Source organism: Rhinopithecus roxellana, chromosome 8 (genome assembly GCF_007565055.1).
Source record: "Rhinopithecus roxellana isolate Shanxi Qingling chromosome 8, ASM756505v1, whole genome shotgun sequence".
Taxonomy (NCBI): Eukaryota; Metazoa; Chordata; class Mammalia; order Primates; family Cercopithecidae; genus Rhinopithecus; species Rhinopithecus roxellana.
Genome location: NC_044556.1, coordinates 123,457,838 through 123,474,705, shown reverse-complemented (window position 1 = coordinate 123,474,705; position 16,868 = coordinate 123,457,838). Strand labels below are relative to the sequence as shown.

At 40.2% G+C, this 16,868-nt stretch overlaps 1 protein-coding gene across 1 annotated transcript in view; it reads left to right on the top strand.

Annotated features, from left to right (window-relative positions):
* The window catches only part of SLC9C2 (solute carrier family 9 member C2 (putative)), a 100,774-nt gene extending 96,435 nt beyond the window's left edge, over positions 1–4,339 (top strand). The window contains exons 24-27 of the mRNA XM_010367402.2: positions 550–735; positions 2,254–2,338; positions 2,590–2,597; positions 4,280–4,339. Of these exons, the coding sequence (XP_010365704.2) occupies positions 550–735; positions 2,254–2,338; positions 2,590–2,597; positions 4,280–4,339 (339 nt within the window). The remainder of the gene's footprint in view (positions 1–549; positions 736–2,253; positions 2,339–2,589; positions 2,598–4,279) is intronic.
* Positions 4,340–16,868: the final 12,529 nt, after the last annotated feature.

The window sequence follows — 16,868 nt, the reverse complement described above, 5'->3', positions numbered from 1 at the left end:
TCCATAAGGTCACATTCCAGGATACTGGGAGTTAGGACTTCAGCATAAGAATTGGGTGGGAGGTGGTGTGTGTGTGTGTGTGCTCAATTCAACCCATAATAGCTCCCTCCCAGTTCTAAAGTCTATCACTCTGAGCCTTGAAGTATATCTCAGACTCTAGCTTGCTTTGTTTTGGCTTTCTGTTATTCCTATTCATCTGTCAAATGGAATGTAAGCTTACTGCTGGGTGACCCTCTGAATCTTTTAAGACTCTGGGTCTTTGTGCAAATAGAAATTTCCTGAGTCATAGCCGACTACCCTGCTGTGGCTGACAGCTCACAAATTAGGGCTGGGCAACAGTATCCAGGGCCCATTAACAGCACAAACACTTGGAATTTAGAAATTTGTCAGAGGCCATTCTGAATGCTAAATAAATCTGTCTGTTGGTGCCAGGGGCCGTGTACCTTCTGACATCCTCAAATAATTCAGATCGATCAGTGAATCTGTTTTCTTCTTAATACCATCTGTCAGTTTGTATGACTTATTTTTAAAAATGCAATTTTATCATAGGACTTAAGCTTTCAGAAGTGTGTGATGTTCAATCAAGCATATGTGGAAACTTTATCAAGCTATAATGAAATGACTATTGATAATATGACCATGAAATTTGTTATCATTGTGTATGGCAGTGTAATTGATACTAAGACAGAGGAACCATATTTTGCACCTTGCATTATACCTACAACCTGTGAGCAGGTAAGAAGTATCGTTTCTAAAGAGTCTCTTGCTTTTCACAGTGCTCCAACAGTGACTTTAAAACTCAACTGGCCACCTTAAAAAGAAATTTAACCTGGAATGACCCTGTAGTTCTTATTTGCCTTTTACAAACAGTAAAAATGTACCAAGGGCTTCTATGTACTGTAGTACAGGTGCCCTACCCGAGGGTGCGCCCAAGGGACAGGGTTCTGGAATCTGCCTGCTGTTTGCTTGCCATGCACGCCCTTTGCTCTGGCATGCAGCTGTGCCAGAGGAAGGATGAGATGCAGTAAGTTTTCCCTGGTTTACACCAAGGCAATGATGCCATGTTCTAGCATAGCTCTGGAAGTATCTGCACCGGTTGACAAGAAAGGAGTAGAGCAGGGGCCACATCACTTTGTTGCCGCATTAGGGGCTGTGGGCACTTGATAGTAGATCCTGGGCCCTGGGTCTCAGCATTCCATACCTCTATAAAGACAAAGGAAGTGTGACCACCTAGGACATAACAGGGCATGGGAAGGGTAGAAGCAAAGTCCCTAATGGTCCAAGCTGCCTGCCACTGGACAAAGGAATGGGGAGGACCAAGACACCATGAGAAGAGCAGACATCTCTTTAAATCTGGGAGTAAGTTTCTCCCCTATGGGGGAGACCTTTTCTGCCAGTTCAGACTATGAAAATTCATTATGAAAATTTGTCCTGGAAAAGTTGGTAAACCTAAAAAGTGAATTTTTTCCTTTCAAAACATTCTTACTTTGTGCCTTTCATCAATTCAGATGATGAAGGTAATTTAAATGTTTTTAATAGAAAATTAAAATCTTGTTTAGTTTTGAAACAAAGGATGGAGGTAAGAGGCAAGCGGGCAATAGGAGTAATACTGCAGCTTAGTGTCTTAAGAGACCAGGGTTTGGAGTCAGGCACACTTAGACTTAAAACTTGACCCCTGTGCCTACTTGTACTTGAGCTTAGGTAATCTGCTTAACCTTTCTGACCCTCAATTTCCTTCTTAGTAAGATAAATAGGGATAAGGTCAGCAGCCATCTTATCGGGTTATTGTGAGGATTAAATGAGATAATCTAAAAATGATAGTTATGATGATTACTTGTTTGCTGCTGGCATTCTGGGAGGCAGATTTTATGGCACATAGGACAAATGGTCTAAGAAAGGAAGACAGTCTTGCCATCCTGGGAATGCTGAGCCTTGAGCCCTTGAGCATCAGTGTAGGAGTAAAAGTAGCTTACTGGATGCTAGGGATTCCCTGCTTTCCAAACTGGGAATTTCCAGTCTAGTTACAAGTAAGGTGTAGAAATTTCCTTTCTGGTGTCTAAATATACAAGTACAATTTGTTGGTCTAAGACTCCTCAACATCAAAGAGGATTTGAAATTTAGAATACAGAGCCAAGATTGAAGACCCAGCTCTACGCATTGGCTCATTTTTTATACTGTTTGGAAAGGTTAGAAAGAAGCCAGATTAGAGATCAAAGAATGCTCTTTTGATTAATTTTGACTTTTCTCCTCTAGGTTCAGGGAACTTCTGATTTAAGCAAGCTGCTAATAATCCAAGCATCAGAGCTTACCCAAAGGAATAGTAACACCAATGTCATGGGTAAGGGATAGACCTTTAGTAGTAGGAAAACTGTTGAGAAGGAACTTCAATACATGTAAAATTCCTTTAACTCTAAGAAAGTGATTTGAGAGGGCACTATGTGGGTTTATCTTTAGTCCCCATTCTTGGGCCCACCCTGGCTGCCACATTGCTCTGGGAGGTCACATATGAGAGACTTCCAGACCCTAAAATCCAGATGGCTCCTTCCTCTGCCATGTCCCTCTCTCCATACACTAGTCAGGGGAGAGCAGCTTCTGCAGTGTGCTGTGTTGCTGCCTGGTAGGCTGGAACCACATGGTGCTGGCAGTGCAGGAATGGGGAGGGAACAGACTCTTTCACAGGAGCCCAGGTATGGGGAGCTGGTTTGCTCCCAGCAACTGAAGGGAATAGGGAACCTTACCCATGCTCAGTGAGTATTCCAAACCATGGTCACAGCTACAAGTCAAATGACTTGCTTTGAGTATGCTTTGATAGTCACTGAGTAGTCATAGTTACGTTTATTAGCATCCAACTGCATGCATCATGGTGCTAAGCATTATACAGAGAAGACTTGATAGGAAGAGCTTGCTAGAAAAAGCACACTCAGGATCTTTCATCTTCTGCTCAGCATCCCTGCCCTCCCAAGCCCAATGACAACATTCTCCCAGCTGTCCCAGCTTGAGGACACATTCTAGGTTTGTAACTCTAACCTGCACCATCCCAGTGTTTACAATTCATGTGATCCATCGGTTTATATATTATGCAATTCTTAATGAAGTGTTGCTTTGGGGGAAGGATTTACATGATTTCAAATTGTGTGCGAAGAGTGAGGTTTTCTCAGTATCTTATATCTCACTATTTCTTAATTGCATACTTTTTATAAAATTCAGCCCCACTGTGTGCTGGGTACTGTGCCAAGAGCCAATTGGTGAGTGAGCCAGATGAGGTACTTGCCTTCACAGGGAGGAGAGATAGATATTCAATAAGTAATTATACTTTTCCCTTGGCAGCAATTTGAACCTCAGAGGTTCCTGTGGCTCACCCTCCATCCCCTCTTCTAGGGTCATACATAGCACTGTGATTTAGGGAGCCCCCTCTGCTGTTGGGTCACCTGTCCAAGTGGGCTAGCACTGAGATGACCATTTCCCCAACCCACACAGTCTCTGAAAGTCTGCTGCTCTGCTGCTTCCAAATCACTCTTGGGGCACAGGAGTCTATGGCAAGGCTGGGAACTCAGGGCCTAGCGTCAGCCTCATTGGGGCACCCTAAGAAGTGCTATTGAGTCAGAGATCTTAAGCACTGTCAGGGAGCAGGGCACAGGTCCCTAGTGTTCTTGTGCTCACAGGCCCCTTTTCTTCATGAGTTCCTCTGTAATCATTTTTAGATGGAGGGAAACACATCACTTTGTATTCCTCATGGGTTTGAGACAAAAGTCACAAATGGTAGGCACATGGACTGGATCTTTGACTCTTAATTTGTTTAAGAGTCACTTGTTTTCTTTTAAAATTTTAAAATTAGTTGCCAAGTAGAAACAAATGTTTTGCATTTTAAAAATGCAGATTTTGAAGTTTTCATGAAAAAATAAGGTCAGCCAGCACTCAGCCCTCATTCCTGTACGTGGCAACGGATAGGGCTGAGTTTCAGTTGGTGTCTATAGAGGGAGCAGATGCTCTGCAGCTTGCCACAGTCCACACTGCTCCCTCTTGCCTTTACCCAGCCACTTCAACTGTTTACGTGATCTGCCTATTCTCATATGAGTTTGTCAGCCCTTGTATTGGACTTCAGGGAGCCTACCACAAACCTCTGAGGGAAGAAAAAACAGGGACACTTGAGAGGGGGAAGGGAAAAGGGAGACTTATAGGGAGAAAGCAAATAGATATTTCAAAATATTTTCTGGTTGCCTTTACTCTTAAATTCCTAATTTACTTTTTCTGTTCAATGCTTGGATTTGGTTAACCTCAGTCAACACTGGTCTTCAAACAACCGGGAGATAATATAACTGGAAGACAAAAGATGAGGTAATAAACTTGACACTTTGATTATATTTTTTTCTTATTGCAAATATTGAACTATACAGCTAAAATAAATTGAGGTAAAATAGCAAAATGTAGGAAGAAAAGACACTCCTAGCTACAACTCATTAATTGGGACAAATTAGAATAAAGCCCATCTGAATTACTTACAAATTAAAATTACAGAGTATTTTTGAAAGATGTAACTTTGCCCCACCCCATTTTTCCCCCCTCACTGATATTTAGGTCAAAGAGTAGGGATCTATGGAATTTGCGGTGAGGAGGGACATACATCATGCACACGTGTAGACACTAGAGTCTAAATCTCCATGCTTCTGCCTTTGGAGTGTGGATTCCTGGATGTATAGATTGCTATGCTTGCAGTTTGTGGAGTCACAGGCTAATCATAGACATCTTCCTAGAGTACCAATTTTACTTGAGCATCTTTTAAAGAAAAAGGTTAACTCATTTAACTAGTGGGTTATTTAAAACATTTTATATTAAAAAACATATTATCGAGTAGGATGACAAATTTGCATGAATTTTTAAGATAAAACAAGAGACTTCAAAACATTTTGTTATGGAGAGTCATGTAGATTTTTGCCTCCACATCTTTTCCTTCTTTCTTCAGTGACCAGGACAAATTTAGAGAAGTCTGAGAAGGCTGGAAGTCAGGCCTAGAGTTGAAAAGGAACGTGGGCCTTTCATATTGGACCAGGACAGAATAGAGACAAGTCTGGTGGTGGTGAGGCAGCCTGCAAGGCTCATGACTCTAGAGGTCTCTATTAGGGCTCCTGTTTGGGCCAGAGCAGACTGCTGGGTGGACTGGAGGAGCAGATGACTCTGACAGGGTAATAGGGTGCTAGGCAAATGCAGAAGTGGGCCAGATAGCAGTGATGGTGCTAAGCACAGGCTTCAAGGGCCTTTAGTCTTTTCCCAGCCAGGTGCCAAGTCATCCCAAATAAACAGCTTTTTTTTTTTTTTTTTTGAGACGGAGTTTCACTCTGTTACCCAGGCTGGAGTACAGTGCACAATCTTGACTCACTGCAACGTCCACTTCCTGGGTTCAAGCAAATCTCTTGCCACAGCCTCTGGAGTAGCTGGGACTACAGGCACATGCCACCATGCTTGGCTCTACCGTTTTTGATTTTTAGTGGTGACAGGGTTTCACAATGTTAGCCAGGATGGTCTCGATCTCCTGACCTCATGATCTGCCCACCTTGGCCTCCCAAAGTGCTGGGATTACAAGCATGAGCCACCACGCCCGGCCATAAACAGCAAGAGAAGTCCCTTGGCCCACTTCATCCCCAGCCCAAAGACCCTTCTAATAGCAGTGTTGGTCCTGCCACTGTTATTTATGATAATCAAGGTGGTTTGCAGTGTATTTGTTGGGGAAACGAAAGTTGCATTGACCTAATTTATGGTCAATAGCTCCTTTAAACCAGGTAACCTGGTTCTTTTTAGGCATCCCTCGTAGGGCCTTCCTCTCCTCTCTCTTAAAGGGACCCTATTTCACAAAGGGGAATTAAGAGTCAAATAATTGAGTTCCTCATTTGTTACTATCTTGCCCAGCCCCCATTACTTAAAAAGATTCCCATTCCGATTTACAAGAAAAGTTTCCAGTAGCCCTGCTAATCAGTCATAAAGTTAATTGGAATTCAACTTCTGTAACATTTCTTCTCAAACACACCTTTGATAGACTACTCTCATTGAATTAATATAGTATCTCTTCACAAGATGACAGCATAGAGATGCACATGTAATTAATTATATGCATCACTCAAAATTCTTCACATGAAGATCTTTTAGGAGGAATGTTTCAGATAATAAAATAGAAATGCTTACATAAGCTTTCTGGTTCCATTTAACAGTTAAGAAGTTTTTCCTGAAATATTTATAGGCTAATATTTAACTTTTGACTTTCTTTTATAGTTGAAAACTGGATACCATTTTAGAAAAGGGTATTAATGATACAAATATGATGTGTGGAGTCAGGTTAAAGACAAGCTACTTTCCTCACTCAAATGCTAAAGGATTATCTCCAAGGAGTTTACTTAGAAGCTACTGAAACAGGTTACTGCTGCATTTATTTTATAAGCAATGGATGGACTGCTGTAAAAATTCTTAATTTTAAGTGGTTGTGTTGTATTATATTTGAAATGTTAAGAAATTCTTCGGGATAATATAAAATACACTGAAACATATGTCTTATCAAATGAAACCCTGTTCCCAGCTAAGAGCAAATTTTAACATAGTGCATTATAAAAAGTATTGTATAACTGATATGTTACTATCTAAAGCATAGAATCTGTAATTTTCATTTGTGAAATTGTTATAATTAGTGCCTCCCTAATATTTTCTAGAGTGTAGCTATTCTCCCCTTCCCAATTTGATAAATATTGAAAAACTGAATTATATTCCACAATCTTAGTAACTTTCAGTAAGTAACTTTTGCTTTCAGTAAAATTTAGGAGAAATTAATATTCTCATATTGCATAGTACTGTTTGATGTCACCTTTCATTTTATTTTTAAAAATCAAATGAAGTTGAGTTTTATGGTTGTCTGTTTATTATTAGAACCCATTATTCCTTTTCATCTCCACAAGACTGAAAGGAATACATAATACTTTAGAAGAAAACCATAATAGTGGTGTTATAGGAAGGGAGTCAGATCCAGACCCCAAGAGAGGGTTCTTGGATCTCATGCAAGAAAGAATTCAGGGCGAGTCCACAGTGCAAAGTGAAAACAAGTTTATTAAGAAAGTAAAGGAATAAAAGAATGGCTACTCCATAGAGCAGCCCCGAAGGCTGCTGGTTGCCTATTTTTATGGTTATTTCTTGATGATATGCTAAACAAGGAGTGGGTTATTCATGCCACTCCTTTAGACCATAGACTGTAACCTCTTGATGTTGCCATGGCATTTGTAAACTATCATGGTGCTGGTGGGAATGCAGCAGTGAGGACAATCAGAGGTCACTCTTGTCGCCATTTTGGTTTTGGTGGGTTTTGGCTGCCTCCTTTACTGCAACCTGTTTTTATCAGCAAGGTCTTTATGACCTGTATTTTGTGCTGACCTCATATCTCATCCTCTGACTTAGATTGCTTTATCCGTCTGGGAATGCAGCCCAGTAACTTTCAGTCTCATTTTACCCAGCTCTTATTTAAGATGGAGTTGCTCTGGTTCACATGTCTCTGACATTTCCCCCTCCCTTTTATAAAAGGAGAGGGAAACCTTAATCCTGAGGGTTGCAGAGGGATGAAAATCCATCTTCTGTAGCTTTTTCAGGTTGAATGGGGTGATGCTATTCTTGCCTAACTATGAGGGTCTCTTGCATTCAGGGTAGAGAGGAGTTTAGTAAGAAAGCATCAGTATGGTAAGGTCCATTCACAATTCTTGAATTTTGACAAAAGGTGATATCTGGAAGATTAATAAGTGTTTAATTTAAGAAAACATTTAGGGCCGGGCATGGTGGCTCGTGCCTGTAATCCCAACACTTTGGCCAAGGTGGGTGGATCATGAGGTCAGGAGTTTGAGACTAGCCTGGTCAACATGGTGAAACTCCATCTCTACTAATAAAACAAAAATTAGTCAGGCATGGTGGCGTGCTCCTGTAGTCCCAGCTACTCAGGAGGTAGAGGCAGGAGAATCACTTGAACCTGGGAGGTAGGGGTTGCAGTGGGCTGAGATCGCACCTGGGTGACAAAGCGAGACTCCATTTCAAAAAAAAGAAAAAAAAAAGAAAGAAACATTTAGTAGGCTTGTTCTGTTTTCCTACACAAAGAGTATAACAGCAATATATTCCACAAGAGTAAGGCAAAATAAGTAAAGTTATATTCTAAGTAAACTAAATTAGAAGGCTTTTCACGAACTAGGCAACTTTTAGAGCTAAGCTGGTATGGGGTTAGTTGGTTGTAATGTGCCCAGAATTAGAATACTGATCCAGATTTTTACATTACCCATCCTCCTGTTTTTTTCTTTCTGAGCAACAGTCAGAGATTACTGCTTGGTTCACAGGGGTAAGCAGGGTTAGCCTAAATTGCAGAAACAGAAACAACTAATGAGACTAGAATTTAATAGCAAGTGTCCCATAGTTCTTGAAACATAGTATTTCTCTCTTCAGTTATCCATTTTTACTAAAGACAAATCATGGTGAGACTGATTTACTTTATTATACTTGGCCTGATTATTTGTATAAAGTGCAGCAAGAATAATTATTTTTCACATAGGTTTTTAAATTGGCTTTGATAGAACTCTGTTTTATAAGGAATCTCAGATAAGACTTTTTAAAAGCTGAGTCCGGCCATGGGTTTGTACCCTCTAATACCTATGAGTTGGGTAAGTTTCTTTCCTCTTGCAGTCCTAAGATAACTTACTTCTACTTCTACTGGACTTGATAGAAAGTGACATTCTTTACTTACCACAAGTCAGAAACCCTGTACAGGGACTGTGTAGGCAAGGTATGAGGCCAGTTCCCCAAAGGGCTTTTACTGGCTCTACAAGTTAATTTTAATTCCTTAAAGGAAAACACACCATTCCAATGAAAGCCTTGGTAAAATAATCAATTTCTCCAATTGTGCCCTTTTACAAAAGAAAACAGATTCTTATTGTACTTATGCAAATAACTATATTGCCATAAGTTTGGAATACTCACAACTAGTTTTCAAATTCTGGAGAAATCAGGTAGAGAGAAACAAATACACTCCAAATTTTGTTCACAGTAGTAATATTTTACTCAATTGCTAAAAGCTATAAATAGAAAAGCTCAAAAGAAAAGTTTCCTTGACTCTGAAAAACAAAACAGAAAAAGCAGCATTTTAAGCAAAGTTAAAAGGATTACTTCAGTCTTCCATTGGTTCAGTTAATTTAGTTAAGACCTGTTCTATTTTATATTCATGAACATTCCAGCTCTTCATGAGAGTTCTAAAAGTTGTTTTCTCTATTCTAATGTTACCATCTCCAAAGTTATCAGAAAAACCTGCATTTAAGAACACCTGTTAGAGTTCTATAATTGATTATAAACCACCTTCTGAAGAGGATTAAAACAAGGTAACAATTGTCTGTGGCTTACAAAATGTTTTAGGGCAGCCACAGTCAAAGAAACAATTGACAAGGAAATTTGTTACCTCTGTGGCATACAGTGATTTTATGTAACAATTGTAATTGTTACTGATAATGTACACAAAGTCATATCAGAATTATAGGAGTTTCCTATAATTTTGGAATATATACCAATAACACATTTATGAAAATACAGCCCAAAGTAAACCAAACACCATTTTATATTTGACAATACTTCCTGTATGACTTTTGTACCAAATAAACCAAATGTCACTGTTGCATTAGTGCATTATTTATGTCAAACCCAATTCTTAATAAAACCTTATAAATAAATCCATCCAATCTTAGTTTGACCATAAGGTAAGATTCTCATAAGCCTTTTATAACCCTTTACAAGTTTTTGTTAAAGAGCAGATCATAAGCAGGGTTTTGCTGTAAGAAAAGCCTGTTGTGCTTTTATTCCAATGTTTAATGTATAGAAAAACTGAATAATATCCCTTTAATTCAGCCAATGTCCACACACAGACTCTCTTTTATAATTATTTTTTTACAAACCTTCCACAACTGTTTAAACCTTTAGCTTTATTCTGTCTAACTTAAAACAATTCTTTAACCCTTTAGGCAAAAAAAAAAAGATCTACATTCTTATGCCTTTTTGTCATCTTTTACCAAAAATACATTTTACTTTCCTTGCACACCTTACAGGTAAAAGTGTTTCTTCAATAGTCTCAATTACATGTTTCAATGTTAACTTTTGGTGACCTTTACTTTTGGTGAAAGCCCTGGTTAGTAAGCAATTTGAATTATGTGCTAGGTGTGGAGCCTAGCCTAGGACATACCAGGCAGAAGTGCAGATAAGGGCTGACTGTCCAGCATAGCTAGGGGTGTGGCTAACTCCACATGTTCCCATGCCTTATCTAGCAGTAAAGCAGGCAAGTTGTACAGTAGGAGTCATAGTGGCATTTTATGAAGCATTTAGGAGGCCTAACAACCTTTGAATTGTACAACGTTTCTTGCATAAATTCCCTTTCACAAATCCTTTCACAATTTACACAGACTATCTAAGACATTCTTGGACTTTCTGATTTGCCCTAAATATTCTTCCTTTTAAACAACCAGTCATTTAACTTTAGGGCAAGAATTTATCATACAAGATCCTTTTTTATATAAAATCTCTTTTTTAATAATCTTCTTTGTATAGGTAGGGGACATGGCTAATTTCACATGTCCCCAAGCCATATCTAGAATCTAAATGCTTTAAGGTAGGTAAATTGAACAATTTTTAAAAGTCAAAGAAGCAGTTTATGACCTTAAAGCATTTAGCAAACTTAATATCTGATCTGCATGATTTAGACTAAATGTTTTTATCAATCATTTCAAAGCTATTTTTATTTCCCCAAAATTACTAAAGTTACATGAACTAAAAGGCATTACAGTTTTTATTTTGCTTTCAAAATATTTAAGTGTTTATTTATGTTTAAGCCAATTAATTAGAGTTCTTTTATATAAACATTACACACAACACATATATAGCTACACAGAAAGACAGAAGAAGATTACTACAGTAGTTGTAAAATTTTTCATTTGCCAAGTTTTAAGTTTCTTAATTGGATTACTGGTTTTAGGGTGGAGCCCTTGGAAGAACAGGGCCAGGAAAGTGGTCTCTGGTGCCTCTTTTCCCAAGGAGTCCAGGCTGTTAGAGCTTGAATATCTGCTTTTAATTAAACTGATTTTAACCATAGCACTCAAAAGTCCTTTTAGAATTTCTTATGCCAAACAGCCAATAATTCTAGCTTTTGAACTTTACCAAAGGTAACCTCCCAGGTGGTTAGAGAAAGGAAAATTTAAGACAGTCTCTGGAGGAGAACAGAATAGACAAGGTCGTGCAGATATTAAACCAGAAACAACTTACTTCCTAGGTGGGGAAATGGACCTGGATCGCCACTGTGAAAGTGCAAAAACCTTTGTTACTGAGCTACAGCACAGGGCAGTCTCCGTTTCCTTTCCCAGAAGGAGTTTAGAATAGTTAATTTTGAGCTTGCAAAGGCTTTTAACTATTTAATATGAGTTTTAAGCTAACTATGACATGAACCCTAAAATTCCTGTTCCCTGAAGGCGGAGACCGAAAGAAAGTACCGCCACATGGTTAAAAGGTCAAGCTCCCAAGGACATAAAACAAGGTGGAGACTTTATCCAGTTTTTTTGTTTGTTTGTTTTAGGGACCTGCAGCCAAGTTTGCTACTGACCAGCCTGCTGGGTCTTCTTGAAAAGCAGGCTTACAGGTGTTCTAAGTCCATGTTTTATCCTGAAGTACCCCTCGACACAGAAAAGCAAATTTATACTACAAAATACGTCAGCTTAAGACTAGCCTTAGAATTCTTTTTCACATTAATCGAAACTTTACAGAGGAGATAAACACTGTGTTTGTTTCATTTGTTTTTTATCATTCATTTAACCGTTTGCACACAGAGAGAGAAGCCAGAAATCTAACTGGCAAGAAATTCTTAACCTTTTGCTGGCATGCCAGGCTTCTGGCTTCCCTTTCCCTGAGTAGCCCTAGTGATCTGGCTTGTGGCACCATTGCCCTAGGGACCAAGCCGCATCATAAAGGAAAATTATTTTTTTCATTCTGACCAGAGCAAAATACATGTGATAAAACATAGACATTAGCCACTCTGCTTAGCACCCAATATCAAACTGGCAAGGCTTAAATTTGCCCCCAAATGGGCCCTGTCATTTTTAATCCAACCTCTGACTTGGAGTTTCAACATGTGGTCTCTGGGCAAGATGGTTGCCCTGAATAAAAGATAGGAAGGGAAAAGTAGAGCCGGGAGTGGTGGCTCACACCTGTAATCCTAGCACTTTGGGAGGCCGAGGCAGATGGATCACCTGAGGTCAAGAGTTTGAGACCAGCTTGGTCAACATGGCAAAAACCCATCCCTACTAAATATACAAAAATTAGCTAGGCATGGTGTTGCGTGCCTGTAATCCCAGCTACTAGGGAGGCTGAGGAGGGAGAACCGCTTGAACCCAGGGTGTGGAGGTTGCAGTGAGCCGAAATCATACCACTTCACTCCAGTCTGAGTGAAACAGTGAAACTCCATCTCAAAAAAAAAAAAAAAAGAGGTAGAGAAGGAAGGTATTGCCTGTGGCAGGGTGGGGAAGGTGAAGGCTTAGGGAAGCCGGGGAAACCCACTTATTCCATCTGACAATGAAAAAGTTCAGGCGGCCGCTTGTTGGTAGCAAAGGAGTCTTTTCCAGCAGTCCCATTAGCTCTCAAGTTTCCCCTTTTAGCAGGGGAAAAGTTCCCCATGTCCCAGGATCCTGTACATGCCTAATTCTGTCACCCATGGCTGTCAGTAAAGAGTACAAGGCAGATTAATCCAAAGAGAATAGCAGTTAACATCCCATAGTGCCAAACCTGTTCTTACGGACTTTACTGAGAGGGGCCTCTAACCAACCCCCTAAATCTTAGAAGGGACTCTAACCCTCCTAAGTTGGGCCTGTAACCCAAGGTCAGTCAAGCGTCCTTGCCTTTTATTAAGAGGGGCCTTGAACCCACTCAGTCTTTGGAGAGACTCTTAATTCCCCTAAGGTGGACCTCTAACCCAATTCCATTCTTTACCTGGGTACCCCACCACTTACCCCAAGTCATCCAATCATTGCTGCAGTCTATTTTCCTTGGGTTTTGGGGGGTCTCCTCAGTATCGTCCCTTTTGTGGTTCATGAGAAAGATGTTACTGGACCCTACCACTTACCCAAAGTTCGCCTTTGGATCGGGGGTTTCTGCAGTACAGTCACTTCCCTTGTTGCCAGAAAGATGTTACAGGACCCCACTACTTATGCAAAGGTAGCCGTTGGTCAGGGTTTCTGCATGATAGTCCCTTTGTGGTCGCCAGAAATATGTTACAGGAAAGGGGTGCAGATCCAGATCCCAAGAGAGAGTTCTTGGATCTTGTGCAAGAAAGAATTCAGGGCGAGTTCAGAGTGCAAAGTGAAAGCAAGTTATTAAGAAAGTAAAGGAATAAAAGAATGGTTACTCCGTAGACGGTTGCCCATTTTTATGGTTATTTCTTGATGATACACTAAACAAGGGGTGGATCCCCTTTTTAGACCATATAGGGTGACTTCCTGACTTTGCCATGGCATTTGTAAACTGTCACGGCACTGGTGGGAGTGTAGCAGTGAGAATGACCAGAGGTCACTCTTGTCATTTTGCTTTTGGTGGGTTTTGGCTGGCCTACTGCAACCTGTTTCCTCAGCAAGGTCTTTATGGACCTGTATTTTGTGCTGACCTATCTTATCCTGTGACTCAGGATGCGTTAACTGTCGGGGAATGCAGCCCAGTAGGTTTCAGCCTCATTTTACCCAGCTCTTATTTAAGATGGAGTTGCTCTGGTTCACACACCTCTGACAGAGGTAAGAATAGAAGGGAATACAAGAGAAGAAGTCAAGTTCAAACCATTAAGAAATTTCTGGAGACCTAGCTTAATAAGGCAGTATTTCTCAGCGTGGTCCTTGGAGCATCTGTGTGTTAACAAATATGAGGTGTTTCTGAACATTACGGAAACCTGACCACAATGGCATCACCACATAGGGGTCCATCTTTCCAGTTTAACTGGATGTCTGGAAATAGGCAGACAGGAGTGGTGCAGCTGCTTGAGGATGTTTTTATGGACCCAGGGTTCCTGTAGCCTACTTCTCCTTTATCCTTGGCTTGTGATATTTATCCTCACGGTGGCAAAACACCTGTTAACACCAGGCCTCCCAACCGTTTTCCAGGAGCTTTCTCCTAATGAGGCTTTGCCTTTTCAGTTAGGAAGGGACTTGACCCTAGGCCAGAACTGTCACATGGCCACACCTATTTCAAAATTCACCTTGAGATGAACTGGCACCTCACCTTCTTACCCTAATGAAATCTTGGTCTTCTTAGTAAGGCTTAAGAGGGAAATGGATATCGGTTGAACAACAGCAGTGTTTGTTGTATTCTGTGTCACAGTCACCTGGGTTGTCAAAAGTGAATTCGTGAGCTGGGTGTGGTGGTATGTGCCTATAATTCCAGTTACTCAGGAGGCTGAGGCAGAAGAATCTCTTAAGTTCAAGAGTTGGAGACTTGCCTGGGCAACATAGTGAGACCCTGTGTCTAAAATATTGTTTTAAAGTTAAAGAAAATCGATTTATAGCCACTCATGGAATCAATCCCTGGGGGCAGGCCTCTGGGCCCTGCATTTTAATGTGCTCCTCAGGTGGTTTACTGCAGATTGAAGCCTGAGTTCCACAAGTATAGGTGATATAGGAGTAGAATAAAACATATGTTTGTTTGTTTAGGAGGCAGTACCTCACCATATATTTGAGATAACTAGAGGATAATACTTCATCGCATGTGTATGTTACGATACTGTGGGCTGCAAGTACCAGAAAACCCAACTCAGACTTAAATACTAAAGAAATTTAAAATTTTATGCAATGCAAGTTAAGAGGTAGGACATGTTTGTGGTTGGTAGACTCAGCGAAGGTCATCAAATACGAGTTTTTCTTTCTCTCCACTCTGCTGTTCACCTTTTTAGCCTCATTCTATGGCTGATTCACTACTCCTAGGTGGTAAGACAGCTACCAGCAGCAATTAGTGCTTCATGTTTTCTTGTGTATATCCAGCGGGAGACAAACAAGTGCTTACAATTGCTCTCCAGAGTGGGAAAGAATTCCAGAAACCTCCAACAGTCCTCTGTTTGTGTCTCATCAGCAAGAAGTGAATTACATGGCCATTTCTGAATGACAAGAGGGTAGCAATGGCCTTTTAAGCAGTTAAATGCTATGCCCATTCAGCTAGAATCAATGTTGTCAGCATTTCCTCCATTTGCATTGTTTCAAAGAGGAAGGGTCCAATGGATGTGAGGGAGTAAATCCCTATGCCAGTTCACTGCACCCAGTAATTGGCATCCTGACTTGGCCATTTAGGCACAGCCAGTCTGGCTTCTAATCCCTTTGCTGAGCTTCTCACTGCAGATCCCTATCTTTTGGTTGGAGGTTGGGGGTAAGATCAGACTTTTGATGAGACGACAACAAAGGAATCACAAGTCTATCACTTTGGTCACCTTAGAAGACTGTACACTTTAGAAGACTAGCCAAAGCATTTCCCAACTCTTTGGTCACATAGACTGCCTCTCAAGTTGTATTTCTTTCATAGCTGCAGTAGTCATACATTAATTCACTTCCTAGAAATAAATCATTGAATGCATAACGAAAATTTTTCTATGAAAATTGAGGGCAGCAATTCTCATAAGGGGACTCTACTTTCCCCACCTAATAGTGTTACAGTCACATAACAGTGCTTCAGACAAATGATGGACCACATATATGACAGTGGTCTCATAAGCCTTTAACAGAACATTTATAGAAACCTAATATATTGCACTTGATGTTGGCACTACAGATCAAGTAGGGAAATGACTGATATTCAGTAATGATGCTGGGACATTTGGTTTTCAATATGATAAAATATATAGAAAATAAAAATATATACCATCTAGGTTTATATAAGTATACTCTATGTAATGTTCACAAAACAAAGAAATTGGCTAGTGGTGCTTTTCTTAGAACATATCCCTGTCGTTAAGCAATGCATGACTGTATTTAAAAATGTACTTAAGGATCACTTCTACCTTGGAAATGCATATTCATTAGGTAACATTTTATGTCTGGAAAAGAATACTTGCACAAGGTCTCATGGCTTCATGGCTGCTTAGTGACAGAACCAGAATTCAATTTGAGGGTACATGACCCGTTTTCTTTGAGCTCTCTTTCAGCATTTTTATACTGACATCATCTATACAGGTAGAATAGTATATATAGCCAAACACACACCAAGGCTGAGTAAGAGGTAACAGGGGTAATAGATAGGTTTGAGGTTGGAGAAAACATTGACGAATTCCATTTAGAATTTGCAAATTAAACAGCAAATTCCATCCATTTGTAAACAAGATTCAAATCTGAGTAACTAATGTTGGAGATTTAAACTTTGAACTATCACCATAAAAAAAGGTGAAGCCAGACTCTCCATGAGAGAGACAAGAACAAAAGGCGGCAAATATCAAAGTGAAGAGAGCAGTGAGCACCCTGATAGCTAGGCAAACAACAGGAGCTGGGGAATAGTCAGATTTGCTGTAAGAGGACAGAGAGCATTTAATTACTTAAGAGACTGGGCCTATGTTGCCCAGGTTAGATGTGAGCTCCTGTGCTCCAGCAATCTTCCTGCTCTCAGCCTCCCAAGTAGCTGGAACTACAGGTGCATGACACCATGCTCAGCAGTATTAGCTCAGGGTAAAATATATTGACTTGCAGAGGAACGGGAGCAGGAAACTAGCTAGCCCTCTTGTCTCTTTCAAACCAGCATTCCCCAGAATTGGAATTTCCACCTACATTCTTGACTTCTTAGTGTTGACTCAAATTTTACATGTGGAGAAATCAAGGAAACTAAAG